This window comes from Anomaloglossus baeobatrachus, chromosome 4, assembly GCF_048569485.1.
Source record: "Anomaloglossus baeobatrachus isolate aAnoBae1 chromosome 4, aAnoBae1.hap1, whole genome shotgun sequence".
In the NCBI taxonomy this organism is placed as follows: domain Eukaryota; kingdom Metazoa; phylum Chordata; class Amphibia; order Anura; family Aromobatidae; genus Anomaloglossus; species Anomaloglossus baeobatrachus.
In genome coordinates, this window is record NC_134356.1 from 483,628,395 (window position 1) to 483,652,902 (window position 24,508).

Genomic DNA, 24,508 nt, shown 5'->3' on the forward strand with positions numbered 1-24,508 from the left:
ATCCGCCCCATAGCCTGGAAGAATTCCTTAACATAAAGCAGTAAAAGAGATTTCAACAACAAGGCATCTGATGAGGCATACAGGTAAGACTATTGTCAGCATTCTATAACCTGTATGCCCATTTTAACAGTTTAAAAGGGTCAAAGTGGTGATAGATTCCCGTGAAGTCCATATACCGCCAATTTCTGGTTCAAGATGGTTAGTACTTTTTGATGACATCCATTGTCCAGCCACACACTTTCTGGCTATAAAGATGATAACCTCAATTGGGAATAATTTGTCTTCAGTCCTTTGAAATTGTTCAGGGCCAACAAATAGCAGAACATTTTGAGGGTCATCTGTGATGGGGATTTCCATGCGGCTGTGTAGGAACTAAGCTACTTGGACAAAGTATCTCCTAATCTCAAAGTCCCACAGAAGATGAAAAATATTTAGTACCTTTCACGGCGAGTTCCCGGTGCTCATTACTTATCAGTCCTACAAATGTTTCTTACTTCTCTTCAGGTCATCTATTGGTTTTTTGCTCCCTGCCAGTAAATGGGCATGTAAATTGGATATAAGCCAGATTTATCCTGTAGCACCTTGCACAAGGAGACATCTCAGAGGACAGGAAGTAGATTCAGTAATATGGTCTGAAGGGCATATTGTAATTGTAGGTACCAGAAAAGATAAGTGTTTGAAAGATTTAACTCTTCTTTTAGTGTCCGGATGGGTTTAAGTGCCTCAGCCACAAATATCTTACTGTAGTGAATCAATCCAGCCCTTTCCCGCATAAGACCCCATTCCAGATTTGACTATTTAAGTGAGAATTTTCTTAAGCCAAAGTGCGATGTGGCTTTCATAGGGAGAGGATTGAAGCAACCATCGTGCTGCAGACCACGCCATGAGGGCCTGCCTGAGGATCATGTATCAAGTTGAGCCTTGTGGGGTCCTCATAGCGGAACAAAGTAGCACATGTAGTGGATGTGAGATCTTTTGGTTGTTGGGAAGGACAATTTACACAAGGGCTCTCTAACCCCCCCAACAACACAGATGAGAAAGCTGGTCTGCCCAGTAGTATAGTTTGAGTCTGGCAGTGCAGCCCCTCCTCGCATCCAGATATACCACAATGTCTGATACCGGATTTTGGCACTATGGCCCTTCCTGATAAGAAGTGGATATGTAGTTGAGTTTATCAAATGTATTTGTGTTTAGTTATACTGGTGTTTGTAGAGGAGGATGACCTTCCGCATAACTAGTTTAATAAGGCTGAAGCAGACCATGGCCAATAAGGGCAACTTCTCCCATCTCTTATTCTTAAGCTGGGTTCACACTAAGCGACAGCGACAACGACGTCGCTGTTACGTCACCATTTTCTGTGACGTAGCAGTGACCTTGTAAGTCGCTGTTATGATCGCTGCTTAGCTGTCAAACACAGCGACGCAGCAGCGATCATAACGTCGCTGTGCTACATGTGCAGAGAGCAGGGAGCCGCGCTTAGCGCTGGCTCCTTGCTCTCCTAGGTACAGTACACATCGGGTTAATTAACCCGATGTGTACTGCAGCTACATGTCAGTGCAGAGAGCAGGGAGCCGCGCACACTGCTTAGCGCTGGCTCCTTGCTCTCCTTGCTACAGTATACATCGGGTTAATTACCCGATGTGTACTGCAGCCACATGTGCACAGTGCAGGAGCCGGCACTGGCAGCAAGGGCGGAGGCTGGTAACGAAGGTAAATATCGGGTAACCAGGGAAAGGTCTTCCCTTGGTTACCCGATGTTTACGCTGGTTACAGCTTACCGCAGCTGCCAGACGCCGGCTCCTGCTCGCTTCATTTCGTCGCTCTCTCGCTGTCACACACAGCGATGTGTGTGTCACAGCGGGAGAGTGACGACCAAAAAATGAAGCTGGACATTCAGCAACGACCAGCGACCTCACAGCAGGGGCCAGGTCGTTGCTGGATGTCACACACAGCGACAGCGACGGGACGTCGCTGCAACGTCACAGAAAATGGTGACGTAGCAGCGACGTCGTTGTCGCTGTGTGTGACACCAGCTTTAGTCTGAAAAATTGATAGGAGAGAGAGGCTATTTATCTTGTAAAAGTCTCTTAGGTTCCAGGAGACTTGTCTCCCCAGATGGCAAAATTGGGTTACCAACTTAAGTGGAAGTGGGGAGAGATGGTTGTTAAATCGATGGGAAGGACACAGGATTTATCCCAGTTTATTTTTGTGCTAAAGAGACTAAACTCATCTGTTCAGTGCTGTCGGGAGGGATAAGTCACTGTCTTATAGGAACAAGGGGTATGTCATCAATGTCAGACTAATTTTGTCGTGTAGGGGGCCTAGAGTGAAGCCTGTGATATCCGAGGCAGAGCAGATAATGTCCGCCAATGGCTCAATTGCAATAGCATATAACATTAGGAGTAGTGGGTATTCCTGCCTAGTGCACCAAATGGGGAAAAATAGTCTGGAATATATTTGTTGACCCAAACATGCATCGTCAGCTCCATATACTAAATTTTGCTACATTTAGTAAATACAGGTCCAAAACCCATAATATGGATTGTTGCCCATAGGAACTCCCACTCGTTAAAGTTAAAAGCCTTTTTGGCAAAATACTCCTGCCTCATACTGAAAAAAGCTACATTACTCCTTCTTTTAGCAAAAGGGTACATGCATTCATGGCTGCCACATAGATATATATTCAGCGGTGGAATTTTGGAGATATTGTAGTTTGTCAAAAAAAAGTAAAATCTTCATATTTGTGTCAATGAACAAAAAGGAAAAGCAACAGATGGAATTCTAGCAACATATAGTTGGCCACTCAATATAGTAGTACATGAAAAGAGAAAAAGGAAACGGAGTTTTATATGGCCATACATGAGACCTAAAGAGTGCACCTATAGAATGTGTAAATTTGTATTAATATTTCAGAATTACAAATTGGGCCACTGTCCTAATAGGGTATATGGAAAAATTGATAAAATAAAACAGTGAGTGGAGATACAGAAGAGTCAGAGGTTTCCCAAACTAGGACCTCTGCAGCATATATAGTATACAAGGCAGTCCCATAAATTGCATCAATGCTAAGTAACACAGGGGTGCAAGTATAGAAAAAGCCCTAAAAAGCATGTAATAAGGAAAATTCCATGCCCTGTGAAATAGCATGGGACATACTCTTACCCATGGTAAAGTGCAGATGCTGAGTCGAGGGTCCTGTAGAGAGGGGGGGGAAGCCTCGACGCGTTTCGCAAGAGTGCTTCCTCGGGGGGCAGTATGGCACTGCATAGTGATCCCAACTATATATAGTCTAATAGGTAATTCAATAATTGCCGCCGTTTAAGCGCCGCATGCGCTGTGTCAATGCCTGCGGCCCGTGCGTCACTTCCGGGTCTCCCCGGCGGAAGTGACGTCCACAAAGGGGACTACACCTCACGTCGGAACGGAGCTCCTCAGTGCGCGCGAGATCACAGGCAGCACTGGGCATGCGAAACACGCGCGGCCATCTTGGATGTGGGCAAACTTATGAGCAAGTAAGGACTATAGCGTCCAGGACATCGGATCCTGAATAGAGAGGCAGAAAAGTTCCGCATCGCATCACTAGGAGCATAAAGGTACATTTAATATATTAATGGAGAGGTATGGAAGTTTGTACGGTCCCGTTGTAACAGTATGTATTCACAGAAGTCTGAAAACAGGTTTTAAAGAGCGTACGGCCATTTTAAGTCCTGGCACCTAAAAGGGCAAATTCCCAGGACAGCCCAAGTATATAATAAGTACACCCATTATTAGAAAACGGACACATATCAATCCTGTATCAGACTTCCGTGAAGACAAGCAGTGGGAGGGCATCAAATATCCCCACATATACTGCCCCAGAAAAAGGCTTTTCAGTTCACCTAGTTAGAATACATAATATAAGGGGGTATATTTCTGCCTATACAATGAAACAACCAATACTATTCATAAAGTGAATACAGTTGTCCATATATACACCACTATATGTGACAAATACATAGTATACGTAATTATAGACTGAAAATTGTTCAAGCATTAAATATAAAACAACACACACATAATGGTGAGAAAATGATGTCCGGTCGGCTTGGTCATAGATGGTACTTGTCGACGTACACAAGTACATCCATAGTTTATACTTGTCGACATGCATGAGTACATCCAACATGTTCAGTTTATAGGGATCCAAGATACAGGTCACATCTCAAAGTAAGAAGGAGAAAGGGAAAGGAATTAAAATCAATTAAAAACAAAAACAAGAGCAGAGTACAAAGGGCACTCCACCCCCAGAGAGACATCACATTTTCATATTTGTGTCATCCTTCCTGATGTAAACCTTGATATATGCTGGGTACTGGTGATTTGTATCCATGCACATGCTAGTTGTTGGTATCTTTTCATTCTCAAATTTTAGGAAATATCTTGGTAAGCTGGAAGGAAACTTTTGAGGCGGGTGATATTTATATTAATAGTGCAACAGTAGATTTGTCTCCACTAGCTCATTACTACAAAAATGTAATGCTCTTTTCCTTTCCCCCATTTCAGGTTTCGCAGCCTCACAACTGCCTTCTTCAGGGATGCTATGGGATTCCTCTTACTTTTTGATTTAACAAATGAGCAGAGCTTCTTGAATGCAAGGAACTGGATAAGTAAGTGCTCTTTATTCTGGTTGAAACAATGTCTTCCCTCTAGGAGTTTATCTGGGAGGAATTATTGTGATCAGAGTGCTTTAAAGGAATCTATCAATAGAATCAGCCCTCCTAAGATATCTGTATGGGCAGGCAGGATATAGCAAGTGTAATAAAATGATATATGCAATTCGATGTGTTTCGTAGAAATTCATGTTTTGTTTTGTTTTTTTTTTCTTAATATTTAAATGATCTGTTAAGATCTATGGGCCAGATATGGATCTTCCTGACAATCTGCCTCCAAAGATTATGGTTATTGATGGCCGAACCCGGACTGTAAAAGTCTGGATCCACGTGTGTTCAAAAGAACCAGAGCACTGACCCCGACCCAGAGTTTTCAGGGAACTCCAATTAACGATCCGGGTCCAGCTACCTGGGTAAAGGAGGAAAAAAAAAAAACTTAAAAAAAAAAACAGTGAAAATAAGGATAAAGCCAGCACTTTATACTTGCCAGTCTCCGCACGGCTCTTACTCTGCTTTCAGGCCGTTCACTCTATTTTCAGGGCCGCTCATTATTTTCATGCATATGCACGGCTTCCCCCGCTAACCAGCAGTCCCAGCGTCCCAAGCCTGTATGACAGCGTGTCTGACTGCAACTAATCAGAAGCGCTGTGTCTGTCTAATTGATGTAAAAATAAATTTAAAAAATTGGCAAAGGGTTCCCTCCATATTATAATACCCAGCACAGATCAAGCATATGTCTACAAGCTGCAGTCTCCAGCTATGCGCTTATCTTGGCTTTTTATCAAAATAGGAGGAACCGTGCGTTTTTTGTTTTTTTTTTAAGCAGAAATATTTAAATACATTTTCAAAAATTGCATGTGGTCCCCTCCAGTTTTGATACCCAGCTATGATAAAGCCAACAGCTGCAAGCTAGTATTCTCAAGCTGGGGAGGTCCATGTTTATTTGGGCCACCCCAGCCTAAAATAGCTGCCCAGGGTAGTCCCATCCATTAGATGTGACAATCCCGGAACTTTACCCTGCTCATCCCAATTGCCCTGGTGCAGTGGCAATCAGGGTAATAAGGGGTTAATGGCACCTCACAGTTGTCACTAAGCCCTAGATTAGTAATGGGAAGAGTCTGTGAGACCCCTTCATTACTAATCTGTAAGTGAAAAATATACAAGCACCTAAAAAATCCTTTATTTTAAATAAAATACAAAAAACACACCCTCTTTCACCCCTTTATTAAACAAAAAAAAACAGGTCCAACGTAATCCACATGAGTTCTCACAATGATTCCAGCTGTGCTACATTTGAAGTGACAGCGCACAGACATAGAACATGACCGCCGACAGTGAGCTTCAGGCAGAGAATGACCAGCAGCGATGAGCGGTGACTTCAGGCAGGTTATATGTGGTCACAGCTGGATGTTCCCCTAGTCCTCCACCTGTGATCACAGGTAACGTGAACTCTTCACTTGAGGTCAGGTTATGGGGATCTCAGGTGGGGGACCGTGGGAACCTAGAGCTGTGACCGCAAATGACCTGAGTGACGTCATTGCTGCAGCTCATTCTCTGCCTGAAGCTGAAGTAAAATCAGAATTTTTTTTTTTTTTAATAAAAAAAATCTAAACGTTCAAATCATGACCCTTTTGCCCAATTGAATATAAAACAATAAAAGACTAGACATATTTGAAATCACCTTTTTCAGAAAAGGCCTGATCTATCAAAATATAAAATCAATTAATCTGCACAGCGTAGTGAGAAAAAAAATTCCAAACCACAAAATTACTTTTTTTTTTTTTATTTAGGATGTTGCCGCAACATTGCATTAAAATGCAATAACAGACGATCAAAACTTCACATATACTCAAAATTGGTATAATTAAAAACATCAGCTCAAATGGCAAAAAATAATCCCAGATCCTGAAAAATTGGAATGCTACGGGTCTCGGAAAATGGCGACAACCCATATATATGATAGATAGATAGATATTCTATCTATCTCGAAAGTACAAACATGTACCGCAAAAAAGCAAACCCTCATATGGGAATATTGATGGAAAAATTATGGCTCTTGGAAGAAGGGGAGGAAAAATGAAAACTAAGACCGCTGGGGGTGAAGGGGTGAAAGAGGAGCGGTCACCAGCTTAAGTGTCCAGTTTTTGTTTTTACTTTAGTCTTGTCTAGAGTTGAGCGGGATGGCATTAATCCGGGGCCAGCGGGTCGTTAACAGACTTAAAAATAAGTCCGATCCGCTCCGGAATCCGGTGCCCATATAAGTCAATGGGGACCGGAATCCGGAGGGTTAAAACGTTTGTGGAGGGGCTAGCAGCGAGCGCGGCATACTCACCGAGGCGCTGTCATGGCGGCACACTCCTTCCGGGTCACGCTGTTACCTTCCGGAGCCGACAATTCAATATTCATGGTTTTCCCCGCCCACCGGCGTGTGTTGGTTGCAGCTAGAAACGCCCCCATCCTGAGTGGCAGAGTGTCAGCTAACTGCAACCAATCACAGGCGCCAGGACGGCCGTTGGGCGGGGAAAGCAGTGCACTGTCGGTCACGGTGGTAAACACACTCGGCAGCAGAGTTATAGCGCTCGGCTGCAGCCCCAGCCGTCGCGCAGTATGTGTGCTGTTTATCCAGTGCCCGGAGTTACACGTGCGAGGCTGCCGGGTGCTGCCAGAGCCGCACGTGTGATTCCGGTGAAAGTGTAAAAAAAAAAAAAGACGTGCGGTCCCCCTAATCTTCACATTCAGCCATAACGCCGGCTGGGGTCTGGTATATCCTCAGCCCGCAGCCCTCCGGTATGTCGCATCTGTTAGGTGCGACATACCGGTGTGCGATACCGGCTCTTCCTGCTGGTGTGATGCGGTGCCAGTCGGGGTAATAGCAGGGGTTAATAGCGGCACATAGCTGCTGCTAAACCCTAGGTTTGTGATGGTACAGGCGTCTGTCAGATACCTGCATCACACAAACCTGTAAGTGACAGTAAATAAACACCGACACACAGAAAAATCCTTTATTTGAAATAAAATACAAAACACTCCTCCTTCACCACTTTATTACCCCCAAACACCCTGCAGCTCCGACGTAATCCACAGGAGAAGTCCCGCGGCGACACATCTGGCTCTGCTACATCTCAGAGCGAGCAGCTATAGAGCACGACTGCCCGCTCTGAGTGCATTCTATTACTGAGCCGCGATGACCGCGGCAGAGACTGTCACAGGCTGGGGGGCACATCAGCCAGGAACCAATCACAGCTGAGAGGACTGCTGGTGGGCGGGGAAAACACGGAAAGCTGTGAGACTGCGTGCACAGCACAGGAAGTGAAAGCGTGACCCGGAAGCAAGTGTGCCGCCATGACAGTCTGGTAAGTATGAAACGCTATTTATTTATTGATTTTTTTTTTTTAACATTTTTATTAATTGCCGATTTCGGATCGTGCAGCCGGAATCCTGGGCCCGGGAATAGTGCTGAAACCGCGCGGATCCGGACTTTTACAGCCCGGGCCCGCTCAGCCCTAGTCTTGTTCTCTAAAAATATGGTTTTGGGATTTGTTTTTTGTTTTTATTTTTTTACATCTGCCTCATGGTTTATTCACAAATACAGTTGAGCGGATTGCTAATAATCCGGGTCCGGCGGATCAGTGGCGGGTTGACAAGGAAGTCCGAGATCCGATCCGGAATCAGTGAGGAGAGAGAGATCGAGATCGATCCGGATCGTGCACCCAGAATCCCACGGATCTACCGCTGAAACCGCGCGGATCCGGATTTTCAGTCCAGGTCTGCTCAACACTACTCACAAGTTATGAGATGTGAGAATAAATTAATAGCCAAAATTGGTCAAGTTTGATCGAGTGACAGGTCCTCTTTAATATTTTGTCCTGTCAGTCTTCTTATTTACAGCCAGGCACAGGACATAAGGAGGTGGAATGGGGATCATGGCTGATCTCCAGGGATACTGAGCAGATTATTCTTATTTTTTAGACAAAGTAGGAGCTCAGTAAAAGAGGCAAATTAAGTGAATTGTTGGTGTAATTTTTCTAAATTTTCTATGTTTGATTTTCCTTTAAGTATCGGTTTACTTAAGGTGAACTTAGTCATTTACTTGTCAGTGTGAAACTTTGTTCTGTTTGTAACAGCTAGTCTATCTACATATTTTATTTGTTAAGGGAAGCTTAACAAGTTTTGTGGTATTTCGTCTAGCAAATAACTAGGAACACCCTCCTCTTGTGTAAACACAGTGCTGTCTTAGAGGGAGTTTTGATTCCCACCCAAGATCAAGAATTGAAGATTAGTTATGGAAACAGCAGCACAAACAGAGAGCAGAACTTTCACCTCATTTGTGTGGTTATAGGAATCTCTAGCACACCGGTTGTGATTCCCTTGGTGCTGGAAGAAGACTTATAAAACCTCACTTTCTATTCAGACTAGTTTGTCATTATGTCACATACTTGACATTTTAACTTTGTAGTTCTATTTTTATTTTGGGTCATGGATTAGATACTTAATAACATAGACAGGAATCTAACTGTCCTCCCCATGGGGAAAGTAAGTTTCCCATGGGCCTACAAGAGAAACTGACTGTTATAGAGAGTTGACCCAACAGGCTGAACTTAAAGGGAGTCTCTCAGGTGATTCATTCTGCCCAAACCACGGACAGCCTGAATCGCAGCCTGACTGCACAATTGCAGTCCGATATACAGTCGTGTTCTTTGAAATGCTCTTGTATCTCAGAGAAAATATATACAAAGACCTGACCAGTACAATACTGTCCCTGGCTGGCTCTTCCCAGAGATGATTGACGGGTCTCTCCCTCGTGTGATCAATCGTACAGCTGGGGTACATTTCATGCTGTCCACAGTTTGGCTAGCACGATTAAGGCCAGTTTCACACATCCTTCTTTTTGCCGGTTTCGCGGATCCGGCGCGCTCCCGTACAGTGAATACAGTACAATGACAGCGCAACAAGCGCCAGTCACGTGCTGTCATGTGACCGGCGCATGTGACCCGGAAGTTACAGCGCTGTCATTGTACTGTATTCACTGTACGGGAGCGCGCCGGATCCGCGAAACCGGCAAAAAGAAGGATGTGTGAGTGAGCCCTTACCTGGCAGATTTCATTTACTTCTAATAATCTTATTATTACTATTATTATTATTATTATTATTATTATTATTATCATTGATGATTATTATAATTTTTATTTATTCATTTTATGTTTTTATCCCTTAATATTGAGCAGAATTAAGTCTGTGAACTAGATGCTAATGTTAATACATGGTATGATAGGGCTTATTATACTTTGTATTTTTACACGTAGCAGCTAAACAAAACCATATAATGTACTGATTTTTATAAAGTTAATAAATAGTACTGCTCAGCCTTTTAAAGGGAACCAATCACTAGATCTTCGTATATAAGGTAAAGCCAGTGCTATACTGGCACTATCAGGCTGATTCTCTACATACCTGTAGTGGTCAGCTCTGATGTTTTGAAAACCAAGAAAGTAAAGTTTATAAAATCATCAGTTTCTTGAGTGACAGCAGCTTGAGGATCAGATAATATATTTATAGTTATCCCCTCCCCATGTTAGAATTAGCATAAGTATTATGCAATCGATTTACTTTTTCTCTAGCAGGACCTATGTGAGGTCATACCCATGTAGCTGAGGCCCCGCCCCTTCTGGTCACATGGGTATGACCTCACACAGGTCCTGCTAGAGAAAAAGTAAATAGATTGTATAATACTTATCCCCACCCCCTGTTAGAATTCGCATAACTATGAATCCCCCCCCCCCTGCTATTATCTGATCCTCAGCTGCGGTCACTCAAGAAGCTGCCGATTTTTATAAACTTTACTTTCTTGGATTTCAAAACCTAAACATCCAAGGAGACCACAACAGGTATGTATAGAATCAGCCTGATAGTGCCAGTATAGCACTGGCTTTAGGTTATATACGACAATCCTGGTGATTGCTTCCCTTGTAAGTAATATATGAAGAATAGATGTACCATGAGCAACTGCTCAACAGCTTTCCTACACAATATGATACCCTCACACAGTAGACTAACGCAGCCACCCACACAGTATGATTCCCCCCACAGCTCTGTATGATGTCCCCCACACACTTTGATGGTCAAAACATCCCACACACAGTGTAATGATACCATAACCCTACACAGTATGGTGGTCCCACAACTTCCTCCAACTACTGAATAATAATTAAATAAAAAAAACAAATTAAAAAAAAAAACCTCACCTGAAATTCCGCACGGCAGGTTCAGTCGCTCAGGGTGCATGGTGGAAGAGAGAACCTGTAGTTACCTTTTCCAACTAGGGATACAAATATCAGGGAAATTGTGTAATGTTTGGCCGCGTGGTGAGGAATGCAATGGTTTACAGCCTTGTGGATGTCCCAGTCTGCAAGCTGGACAGGAACAGCCAAAGGGCCAGATGTGGCTCATGGGCCACACTTTTCCCAGGTCTCTTCTATCCAATTTCTCGTTGAGAACTAGCTACATGCATGGTCAGGCAACTTCATTATTGTCCATGGGAGACATGTAAATGCCTAGGTGAGTGCAACCTTCAGCAACAAGACCTTAATAAGACTTCTCTAATGATGTTAGAATTTAAGTTAAAATTAATACAAGTTTACACCCCGGACTGATGTTATCACAATGTTCTGTTCTATAATAATCTGTAAAAATCTGTCTTCATGGTTGCATTGCTTCTAGTTTTCCTAACTTCAATGATGTGTTGGATATGAAGCACAGTTGATTATGGGTCTAATGAAGGGTCATATGTATAGCTGGAGCGCTCCTTTCCTGCTGAAAAATAGACTGATCGGTTCCATGTTAATATAGGAAGTATAAAATCCCCCGCTTGTACAGTGATGGCAACAGTGAGTGCCCAGATATAGTGCTGGTGACATGTAGGTCCCAATATCCATTTCTGTTCCATCAGCTGAGAAGCTTGGCAGTTACTGGCAGCGAGCGGGAGACACAGCCGGGGACTCTCCTGTCTGACTAATCCCCGATGTGTCTCTGTCCCCGGCGTCTTTTAAAGTATATTCTTCTCTAAACACTGCAGTGTGTAAGTCTTATATACCTGGCTGAAATCATGCAATGTTCGATGCATTCTATACCGGAGGTCAGGCAGCAAATATCAGCTGTCAGATTTCCATTAAATACCACTGGTTACAAACATGTCTAGCTTTTTCACATGGAGAGGTTACATGTGAGGTCATTATTTGCACACAATGAACTCAAAAAATCCCAAAACAACGGCTAAATTATTTTTCAGTTTTACCCATTTCAGAATGTTCTACAGTTTTCTTGTCACATGTGGTCACATTAATGATGTCATTCAAAACTATAACTCTTTTTGCAATAAAAACAAGCCTTCACCGTGATATGGTGGTTGAGAAAATTAAGTCATAACTTTAGTAAGAAAGGCAAGAAAAAAAATGGAAGCTCAAAAAGAGAATATTACCTGGGAGTGAATATCCCCTTATCTGACAACACAGGATTAAATATCTATATTTACTGTGGTCATTGATCGTGTATCATAAAGTTAGCACGGTCTGTTCCTTGCTTTAAGAAATGGATTTATTGCCCTTTACTGCTGTCCTGTTAGTTTAAACTGCATGTGTCAATTTTCATTCCTGAACAAATTAGAGATTAAGTAATTTATCAGGAATATTAGCCATATGTGCCTAATAGGATGGGAGTGCAGAAGTGAGTAAAGGTTTTGGAAGCAGCTTTGCTTTGTGTTCAGGACATTTATTTTATACTTATAGGTCCGGGGCTCGGCTTTTGTGGGGTCTTAGACCTAGATTACACGTGCGCTCACGCCATCCAACATTTCTGAATTTTAGCTGACACTTATGTAAGGTTTATGTCCCACTGATGAAGACGGCCGGAATTGCAAAGGGTTTCAAATGCGAAATTGAGATGAATGCTTGAGGAACGAAATTTAAAACTGTTCTCATAAATCCAAGTTATGGCATTGTCTGAATAAGGCAGTCTAATAAAGAAGGCCTTTTTCAATCGCATTAATTATATTAGTGTTGCGGCTGTAATTCATATTTGTAGCAATAATAGTGCAGTATTTCTTTACAGGTGTCCACTGCTGCTAGCCTGTGGCCCCTGCCCTTCCTCTCCTCATTCCATGCTAGGTGCCTGTTAGATAAAGCACATGTCTGACACACATTCACTAAAAGTGACACGGGCCTTGGCCCGCCCGCTCAGACACCGGGCCTTGGCCCGCCCGCTCAGACACCGGGCCTTGGCCCGCCCGCTCAGACACCGGGCCTTGGCCCGCCCGCTCAGACACCGGGCCTTGGCCCGCCCGCTCAGACACCGGGCCTTGGCCCGCCCGCTCAGACACCGGGCCTTGGCCCGCCCGCTCAGACACCGGGCCTTGGCCCGCCCGCTCAGACACCGGGCCTTGGCCCGCCCGCTCAGAACACATACTATTTCTCAGATTCGTTTGCACCCCCTCCCCATGTGGGACGTTTAGCAGCGCTCTAGGCAGGTGCCTACCTGTCGTCCTGGCCCTGCATAGGCATATGGTTGTATGATAAGGAATTTGATGCTCCATTTTTATTAAAAAGTATTCTATATGTAAACCACAACCGTGCTTCAGAGGCAACGCTGTGTCTGCTAGCCGCCTGCCAGATTGCTCAGTTCGGGCCAGGGACACAAATTTGCCAATGGTCCGAATGGTAAATCATGAGCTCCTGAAAATGCAGAATCCGTGTACTTCTTTATATTGAAAACAAGCTTACAAATTATGTATCCTTTCTATTTCTCAGGCCAGTTGCAAATTCATGCATATTGTGAAAACCCAGACATTGTGATGTGTGGAAATAAAAGTGATCTGGAGGATCAGAGAGCTGTTAAGGAAGAAGAGGCAAAGGAATTTGCAGAGAAATATGGGTGAGCAGTTTCCTTCCTAGAATTGTTCCAGCTGACTTTCACTTTCACGGCTTTGATCTGATTCCTATGACTGGAACTCACAATGCTATAAATAATAGAATTTATTACGTTCCGGTAACACAGTATCAGATTGTTGTTTTTTTTTTAAATCCCAAATGTAAAGAAACATTTTTTTTTTTTTTTTTCATTTTGTTGGTGTTTGTTGCCATATGTCGTATACACTGCTGGGTGAGAGTACTGTGGGGATGGGGTTAATGATTAGGTGATCACGGTTGTGCTCTTCTGCTGCTGAACTCAGTGGTTTTGGTTAATGGTATACTCACATGGGACAGTTTTGTGCCTTTCGTTTTGCCAAAATATGCATAAAATTGGTTAAAAAAAATTTTGGCTTTCTGAAACTGCAGCAAAGCACTTTTTTTTTTTTTTTTTTGTAAAACTAGCTTTTTTTTTTTTTTTTTAATGAAATCTCTGTTAAATGTGCTACAATAATAACCCATTTGAAAACACCATTTATATAATACAGCTTCTTTAAAGCGGTTGTCCACTACCTGGAAAACCCTCTTTTTAAATGAAGTACTCCTGGCTGTAAAATAAAAATAACATTAAACGCCTTCCACATTGGCACCGTTCCAATGATGTTGGCATCTGGTGTTCCAGAGTACACATGGCATGATGCCACATGAGTCCTGCAGCCTATTAGTGACTGCTATTGGACTGCGGAGCTGTCACTACTTCTGCTTGTCCGACGTTCGTCTGAAGAAAGCGAGAGTACAGCAGCCCGATAGTGACCACTGATAGGGACTTTAGCAAGGGCAGCCAATCGATCTAGTAACTGCTAAATCTAATGGTCATTACTCCCTGCTGATTCTCCTGGATCTCTCTGCAGCATCTAACACTGTGGACCATCAGCTCCTCACTATGCTCCGCTCTACTGGCCTCACAGAAACTACTCTCTGTTCTCCGCCTACATCTGACCGCTCCTTCAGTGTATCATTTGCTGGCTCTTCTTCCCCCTTCTGTCAGTGTTTCTCAGGGCTCAGTCCTAGGCCCCCTCATCTTATTTATATTCAATGCTGTATTGTACAATCCATCAGCAGATTTAGTTTCCAGTATTATCTATATGCTGACACCCATTATACACATCTCCTGACATTACCCCCACTTTATAGAGGTATTCCCAGCTCCAAGATCCTATCTCAAAATGTAGAAAGAGTAGTAGCAGCAGCAAATGCCTCCAATTGGAAATGTAGTATAGTTATCCTGATATAGCTATGTCTCTTATCTCATGTGTACGGTATTGCAGCTTAGGTATCCATGGTTACAACTACGAGCAACTAACTGTCCCTACATGATTGGACATAACCATGTATACCTAAACTGCAATGCCCTGCACATGAGGTGAGAGACTGATCAGGAGAATTATACTTCATTTCTAATTAGAGGTATTTGATGATAATAATAATAATAATAATAATAATTATTATTATTATTATTATTATTATTATTATTATTATTATTATATTGTGGAGCTAGGAATACCCCTTTAATCCAAACTGTCTTCATCATCATGTCCTCCCTAAATATGAAGCTGAATCGCTCTAAACCTGAACTCCTCGTGTTTCCTGCCTCTACTAAACTACCTCTATCCAATATATTGTAATTTCCTTGGATGGTTCAACCATAAATCCTAAGCAGCAGTGTCACTGTCTTGGGATCATATTTGACACCGAACTTTACCTTTTATTACACATCCAATTGCTCATGTCAGCTGCATATTAAATATATCTACAGAATCAGACCTTTTCTCACTTTTGAAACTGCAAACACTCTCACGCTTTCGTTCTTGTCTGGACTATTGCAACTCTTTTCTGATTGGTCTCCCTCAAGCCAAACATTTATATTCTCCAAACCACCCTGAATGCGGCAGCCAGGATTGTATTTCTGTCCAGCTGCTACACTGATGCCTCCAACTTGTACCAGTAATTGCACTGACTACCCATCTGTTAGAGTAAAATATACATTTCTCTCTCTTAGGCCGGGGCCACACGAGGACTAATGCGATCCTCACACGACACTCGACTCACGCTGGCAGAACAGCAGGAGCAGAGTGTCATGCGAATGTCTCTGCGACTGAGGTCCGATCATGTGATTGGACCTCAGCTGCGGGGGGAGGGCCGGCGCTGAGGGGAGGGCCGGCACGGATGAGGAGAGGGAGGGATTTATCTCCCTCCTCCGTTGCCGGCTATTGCCATTCTCACCCTCCACTTACGTTACACCGGTGTACTGAGAGTGCAGTGCTATCTTTCTCTCGCCCCATAGACTTGAATGGGTGCGAGAGAAAGCGTCTCGAATTACAATCGCAGCATGCTGCGATGGTTTTCTCGGTCCGATTGGAGACAAGAAAATAATAGCTCGTGCCACACAGGCTAATATTGGTCCGAGTGGAATGCGATGTTTTATTTTCAGGTCCAATTTTCATGCCATGTGGCTTGTGGACATACAATGCCGTGTGGCTTAGTTCTTACCCACAAAGTCTTCACAGTTCTTCACCACCATACGTTGCTTCTGTATCTGTACACTCAGTTCTGCAATTGATCTAAAACTGACATCCTCCGTAACCCAAACACTTCCCACTTTCGTCTCCATAACTTTTCTTGTGCTGTGCAAGATTTCTGGAATCCACTACCCTGAATGATCTGATAAATACTTAGCCCCCACAGGTTTTTAAAGCATGCTTTAAAAGCCTCTCTTTAGACAGGCTTATCACCTCACTTCTCTAATCTCTATTCCTTAGAATCTGGTCCTTCCTGTTTCTTTGTGTCCACATCCTCCATGCACCCAATAGTACTTGGTAACTGTACTTTGACAGATACTGGATGATGACCGGATCATGCAGCTTTATATGAAAACCACAAATTATTTTAATGATGCCTGCACCATACCTGATGAGCAGCTTCTACCTATGCTGTCTCCTCCTCCTCCCCATTTTCTTATAGATTGTAATCCAGTGGAAATTGGCAAATCACTCCTGTAACTGGTGAGCTGTGTGATTTGTGATGTGATGTCTTTATCATCTGTACACGTCCCCGCTCACTAGCTGTAGTTACACTGACAAGTTACCCGCAGGTGCACTCCATTTTATATATGGGTACAGGGGGCTGAAAACAAGTGCAGTTTTTAGGTTGATATTTTTAAAATGTTTGTTTTTGTTTTGGGTTGTTTTTTTTTTTTAAGAAAAACACATGTATAATTTATTTTACACTTCAGAAATACTTGGTAGTGTTGGTATATAACAGAAAATCTCAAAAAAAAGAAGTGTAATGTGAAAAAATGGGAAAAAGTCCCCGGGTTTGAACACTTTTTCATGGCACTGATATGGCTTGTAGCTGTAGTCTCTCAAAATACTTGCAATTATCAAATTTTTAGCTCCCTCTTGTGGAGAAATAATGTAATGATTCATTAAAAGAAGTACACTAATCACTTTTTTCCTTGCACTGATCATTCACTCAAAAACTGCTAAATTCTGTCTTCAGCGATGGATCAAATGACTCTTAATTATGCTGCCTATGGAGAAGAAAAGGACTGGAGGTAGACAGTAAAAAAGGGAAAATCCTAAATTATAATCAGATATCCATGATTCAAAAAGCAGAGGAGCAAAAAGAATAGCTACCCCACATAGCACACTCTGTAAACTAGACAGGAAAACGGGAGAAAAACCAAAGTATAGTGCAAAAATAAGTGCTTTTGTTAATGAAACTGGCACAAAGGGTATTTGGCAGGACAATCCATGGACATATGTGAAGCAATCATCAAAATGTACATGTTTAAAACATGGCAAATGCAAGGAAGTACGACAAAATTGGGTACAATTTGAGTCAGAACACGTGAAAAAGGAACCAAATAAGCCTAGGTCTAAATGTATAGTACAACACAGGTATTTGGGGCAATATGTATTTCCATAGTCAAATTCAAGATATAGAAAGAAAAAAAAAACCATAGAGTTGTGTGTTAGACACAAATATATTGCATATTGCCCCAGCAGCATGACATGATAACATATATAAACCTCACTAATTCATAATATCCATGTTGGTGTGATAGTAATAAAAAAACATGTAAAAAAACACCTGTACCTATATGGATAATTATATATAAAAATTGTCAAAAAAAGCAATGCTGTATAGGACCGCAGATAATTAAATATGACGTTCAGAGAATCCACATCACCGGTACATCATACCCATAAATGCCGACACAATGTTCAATAGATGGCAGCAGTGAGGTCCCCCGATACCTGGACCCCGACGTACGTTTCACGATCTTAAAATGTGATAATTTCATCATCTCTTCTGCTGCACGTCATATTTAATTATCTGTGGTCCTATACAGCATTGCTTTTTTTTGACAATTTTTATATATAATTATCCATATAGGTCCAGGTGTTTTTTTATTTCCCTCTGATTGTTCCACTTCTGGTTTTGGCTTTCAAATACTGAGAGAAAAACCAAATACTGAAAGTGTGAACGTGACCTTACAGCGCCATTACAGCCATGTCTTGTCTGTACCTTGTCATATTGTGCTGACAGGTTCTCTTTAACAGCTCTGGATCATTGCTGATATTCCTCGTAATTCAGGAGGTAGAAGCGTCCAACAGCAAAGGTGTCTGCAGTCTGTTAAACCCACTGTTCTTTTCTTTGCAGAATCCCCTATTTTGAGACAAGTGCTGCAGATGGAACAAACGTGAATAAAGCAGTGGACACTTTACTGGATCTGATCATGAAGCGGATGGAACGGTGTGTGGACAAGTCTTGGATACCTCAGGGGGTGGTCCGGTCCAATGGCCATAGCTCTACTGAGCAGTTAAATGAGGACAAAGACAAAGGCAAATGTGCATGCTGAGACCACCCCTTAAAATTAGCCTTAATGCCAGCCCTTAGTGCCATTGGAGTTCTGTGGTCATGATCTCTAAATATACATGTTGCCATTACTTCAGAACTTAGTACGACCTTCCCAAACATTTAGGAGCATTACTGCTTTATTTTCCTGCTAAAGAAAGTGCTATTTATGATTGATTTTCCCTTCATGTACACGTTGCTGCTCTCGGCCCTGTATTCACAGTAAAGTGTTGCCGTCCAGCATGTCCCGTTAAGCAGTATTTCTGATGTCTTCATGTGTGTCCCAGCCATACCTATTCCGCCCCTCTAATGTATGTGTACACTGCTAAGAATGCAAAAATTATATATGCGATTTCTTATTTTTCAACAGGAATTTAGGGCAGAATAAAAACCCGCAAAAATTCTTCAGGGCTGTTGCTAAGCGATGACATTTGTATGTGCCATATTTGCATTTGGGACCCTTTAGGACACAGACAGTTCCATTGGTCCTGGTGAGATGTGCTGCCACAATGTTCTGAGAGGCCACAATAATACAAAGGCTGGGTTCAAAATTCTATACTTGATGGATATCAATTACCGCTTTTTCTTCATTAATCCTGTGGTGGTCACTTGGCTGGGGGCTATTCTTTCTTTTTGATACTGATCGATAATATACATTAAATTTCCCTTTTTTCTCAATGTTATTTAAAATTGATGTAAAATATTACTTTATAGACTATATAAGACCAAAGATTTTGTGCCATAGGTTTTGATTGGTCATGCAAATTTTGCCTTTGAACTGCTTTTTAAGCCTAAAGTTCTATTTATTATTGGGGACAGATAATCATGGTTAGGGTACAGTTCCACTTGCTTTTTGCACGGACGAGTGCAATCCGATAAAACATTGGATTGCACTCTCACCAGTGTAAAACTATATGGGGCAGTGTCCATCTGCGACTGATTGCTCATGATATATCGGCCTGAGGAATAAATTGTAGCATGCTGCGTTTGGCAGCGATTCTCAACTCAAGCACCCCCATACAAGTCTTTAGGAGTGTGTGAAACATCGCACTGCACTCGCATGTCAACCGACTGCAGAGAGATGTATGCAGAGACAGGCCGCGGAGGAGATGGGAGGAAAGTTCTCCCTGCCTCTTCTTTGCACCTCTGATACGATCACAAGATGGAATCACAGTCGCTTGGCCCTTGGCTGACGCTCGCAGTAGAGGGTCATTAGCATATCTCTTCCGATGCTCTTGCATCGGAAGCTATGCGCAAGTGGAACCGTTCCCTTATAGTCAGTCCCTAGGTATATTCCAAGAGACGCATTTGACATATTTTTAGAAATCTTTCGACCTTTCAAATGTACATGACATTTTATATGAAATTGAATTTACCACCCCCCCCCCCCCCCAATATAATGTTGGGATAACGTATTCTATAGATCAGGCTCGAAGAATTGATTGAAAAGTGTTGTGATGTATAATAATATAGCTATAAAAAAAAAAAATCTATTTCAATGAAGTGTAGCTGTGACCTCATGGACCAGTCATGACCAATTAAACCATTCTTCGCTTACTGCCTATATGTCATGACTCAAGACATGTTTTTTTTTTTTTGTTTTTTTTTTCTGGACCAACTGATCCAAGGAAAAAAAATCGCAGCATGGCTGAGTTTGATTCAATTATCAGATCGCAGATTGATTATCAATTATCAGATCGCATTTGGCCACGCAAGTTTAATGCATCTATTGAAAACATCAGACTCACACAATGGAGGAGATGGAGAAATTTATGTCTCATCAGAGAGAATCAGATCACACTGATCAAACTCAGGTCAATTATGTAATCACACTCTGATCAGATCCTCTCGGAGGAGAGCACACTGTCACCTGCACCTAGCCTTATACTGATTACATGTCCCTTTTTTATATTTTTGGGATTTTATGTATTTTGGGATTTTTGGTATTTTGTATGCCGAGAATGAGTGAACGGTTTTCTACCTGAAATATTTAGCATTCATGCATATTCCTCCCACAAGTGTCCCAATTATTGTGCTAATTCTTAGGTGACCAATTCCACTATTTAAAAATGGATGTGAATGGTTACAAATAGACCTAATATGAAAGCACTTTTTTTTTTCTATCAATTACCCAAAACTTCTTGACACCCCAGTCATATGTTTCTCCAAAAGATAACCGATGACAATATGCACTGTACATATAAAGCCGCATTACACATCCATCTGGACTCTCTACAGAGTAGACCGGATACATGACACTAGTTTTCTCTCTAATTTATTAATCTGTAGATTTTTATACAATTCCCTGCTCCATTGGATGATATTTGGACCCCATCGTCTTGATCAGTAGTGACAGTAACTTTCCTGTTTCTGCAGTGTAGCACTGTATTACAGCTTAGTATCTCTACAGAGCTGCTGAACCCCCTTATATTTTCTTTGTTGCAGGCTTTATAATTCATTTTAGTGATAAATTAGTAGTAAAAAGAAATAAACCAAATATCTTGTGCCTGTGAGAGGTTCACGCCTCCTAGTCAGTCTGCTGCAGACATACGGGATAACGTTGGTGAGTGCCTTTTGTAAGCAGTCATCCAAAGTGATAACACGTGTTCTCCGCCACTGCTGTGCCAAATCCAATTTACCGTGTCTCTGCAGCCACTTATTCAAGTCTTGTCCTTGTACTTGTATTGCACAGCAGAAATGTCAGATTGGGCCAGGCCACTTGCCATCTTGGTTACAAGATGAAGGAAATGTATTTCTTTTATATATGTGGGTCTGAGAAAAGATTTATAGTGAGATTTAATACAGAAATGGCATAGTGTTGGCAATGTGATGTATATTGTATCCAGTTGTTTTTCAGAAATGAAGTATATTAAAATTTAATATCAATTTATTATTAATAAAGATGTCTTCTATTAGTCATTTTTGTTTGGTATTCTTTTTTTGTGCTCCATGATCGTTAGGGTGTGTGTGTTTTGTGTGTGTGTGTGTGTGTGTGTGTGTGTGTTTTTTATATATTGCTCAGCATAAATGAGTACACCCCTTTGGAATGTAATATTTTAATCAATATCTCACTAAATACAAGAACAGTTTCAAAAGTCGAAGTTTCATAGAACTTTTTTTTTTAATCCATAACATGAATGTAAGGTTAATAATGTTACTCATTACAATATTTTAGTTTGCTTTATTCAAATTACTGCATACAAAAATGAATACACCCCACATCAAAAATAACATCTAGTATTTAGTATGACCTCTATGATTTTCAAGGACAGCACCAAGTCTAGACATGAAACGAACATACTGGTGCCATATTGCAGCATCTATCTTTGTTCATTCTTCAAGAATTACCTCTGTTAGATGGTGGATGGATAGTGATACTCAACTTGTCACTTTAGAATTCCCCATAGTTGGTTTGGTTGGGTTCAGTTCAGGTAACCTATTTGGCTACTGAATCACGTTCTCCCTGTTGTTCTTCAAAAATACAACAGATGTGCGTTTTGGATCATTTTCATGTTGGAAAAATGAATGTTGGCCAAGGGCACGGAGTAATGGTAGCATCTTCTTTCAATATAGAGCAGTACGCCTGTGAATTCATGATACCAGCAATGAAAAGTACCTCCCCGACACCAGTGGCACTCATCCAGCCCCACATAAGGACACAGCTCCCACCATGTTTCACTGTAGGCACAATGCATTTTTCTAAATTAATTTTATTAAATATATGGTGCCTACAGTGCACCATGGTATCCTTCATACAGTTGGGTCCAGAAATATTTGGACAGTGACCGAATCTTTGTGATTTGGCCTCTGCATGCCATATTTTATTTAAAATAAAACAACTGAGATGTAATTGAAGTGTAGACTTTCAGGTTTTCAGGTCTTTTTGGCCTGGGGCAGTTTACATCTTCTGCCATTAGTCTGTGAGTTTTTGCTTAACTTTTGGAGGTTTTTATTCCTCTTTTTGGTGTTTTTTTTTTTTTATGTATGTACATTTATGATATATTAGTGTAGGGACCCACAAACATGAGGATTCGTGACGTGGATTGTGGGCTTACCGTACTATGGCCATATTACCTACCAATACCTCATATATTTAATTATTCTTTTGCAGAGAATATTTTATACAGGATGCAGCCAGGCCTCTTAATGTTAGGCCTTGCATATTATACTCACTGTCCCTGCATGGAACACATATTTAGTACTGGCGTAGCCCGCTTGCATCGATTGTGATGGGCGTAACTAATAGGCTGCATACCAGATACTGTGTGCCTGTGTGTGTGTGAACAGTGACCTATGCAAGCCACAAGTGTGCAATTTTACCATCTTCCTTGCACCTGTGATGTCTCCATTTAATGGAGGTCTTGCTGCATCCTGGCAGTGCATTAGTCTTTTTGGCCTGGGGCAGTTTACATCTTCTGCCATTAGTCTGTGAGTTTTTGCTAGACTTTCAGGTTTAATTAAAGAGGTGAAACAAAAATAACCTATGAAACGTTCAGAAATTACAACCATTTTTCTACAAAACCTCCTCATTTCAGCCACTCAAAAGTAACTGGACAAATTTACCATAAATAAAATGTTCATTTTTAATTCTTCAAAGATATTCCTTTTCAGGCAATGACTGCCTGAAGTCTGGACGCCATGGACATCACTAAACATTGGGTTTCTTCCTTTATGATGCTGTGCCAGGCCTTTACTGCGACTGTCTTCAGTTGTTGCTTGTTTGTGGGTCTTTCTGCCCTTACGTTTTATCTTAAGGATGTGAAATGCATGCTCGATGGCGTTCAGATCTGGTGGTTGACTTGGCCATTGCAGAATATTCTACTACTTTGCCTTAAACTCCCAGTTTGCTTTCGCAGTAAGTTTTGGGTTATTCATTTATACTGTGTAGTGCCATCCAATCAGCCTTGCTGTATTTGATTGAATTTGAGCAGATAGTATAGCCCTGTGCATATCAGAATTTATACTGTTGCTTCTGTCTTCAGTCACATAATAAACACACGTGACCCAGTGCCATTGGAAGCCATGCATGCCCATGCCATCACACTGCCTCCACCATGTTTTACAGAGGATGTGGTGTGTTTTGCATAATGAGCCCTTCCATGCCTTCTCCATACTTTCTTCTTCCCATCATAAAGGTTGATCTTAGTTTCATCTGACCATAGAATGCTTTTCCAGAACTGGGCTGGCTTCTTTGCATGCTTTTTGACAAAGTCTAATTTGGCCTTTCTATTTTTAAGGCTGATTAATGGCAAATTGTTGTGGTGAACCCTTTCTTTTTGCTCTTATGAAATATTCTCTTTATGGTAACTTAGATACTGAAACATCTACTTCCTGGAGTGTTCTTCGCTTGGGTGGATGTTGTGAAGGGGGTTTCCTTCAGTAAGGAAAGGATTAATTCTTTGATCATCCACCACTATTATCTTTCTTGGACATCCAGGCCTCTTTGAGTTCCCAAGCTCTCCAGTGTGCTAATTTTTTTCCAGAATAAGTCAAGCTCTTGATTTGGCCATCCCTAACAACATTACTGCCATCTCTGATGTTCATTTTTTTTTTTTTTTTTTTTCCACCTCAGTGATCTGATTTTCCTCAGTTGAGAATTCCTTTTGCCTGCATGTTGTGAGTTCACAACAGCTTCCAAATGCAAATGTCACACCTGGAATCGGCTCCAGCCCTTTTAACGTCTAAATATATGATGGATTAATGAGGTAATAGCCTATGCAGCCCATTAAAGAGCTTTTGAGATAATTGTCCAGTTGCTTTTGGTCCCTTTAAAAAAAGGCAGCTACAAGTGCATCTCAATAAACTAGAATATCATGAAAAAGTTAATTTTAGTAATTCAATACAAAAAAGCACATATATAGTCATTACACACTGATCTATTTCAAGTGTTTATTTCTGTTAATGTTGAGTATTATGGTTTACAGCCATATATTTTCCCAGTATAAAAATGAGCTTCAGGATTCCTCCACAAATCTGTGTTTAATGTTCTGAGATGACATATATCAGGCAGTTGAGTTTGGGATTAGGAGACCCTCAGCTGGT

At 41.6% G+C, this 24,508-nt stretch overlaps 1 protein-coding gene across 7 annotated transcripts in view; it reads left to right on the top strand.

The window, feature by feature from the left end:
- RAB27A (RAB27A, member RAS oncogene family) overlaps positions 1-21,381 on the top strand; it is a 125,442-nt gene extending 104,061 nt beyond the window's left edge. For 6 of the 7 annotated variants that reach the window (XM_075345761.1, XM_075345762.1, XM_075345764.1 and 3 more), the window contains 3 exons: positions 4,543-4,646; positions 13,448-13,571; positions 18,272-21,381. In XM_075345761.1, the coding sequence (XP_075201876.1) occupies positions 4,543-4,646; positions 13,448-13,571; positions 18,272-18,470 (427 nt within the window). In that variant the 3' untranslated portion in view covers positions 18,471-21,381. The remainder of the gene's footprint in view (positions 1-4,542; positions 4,647-13,447; positions 13,572-18,271) is intronic. The other variant, XM_075345766.1, reaches the window with a different exon arrangement.
- Positions 21,382-24,508: the final 3,127 nt, after the last annotated feature.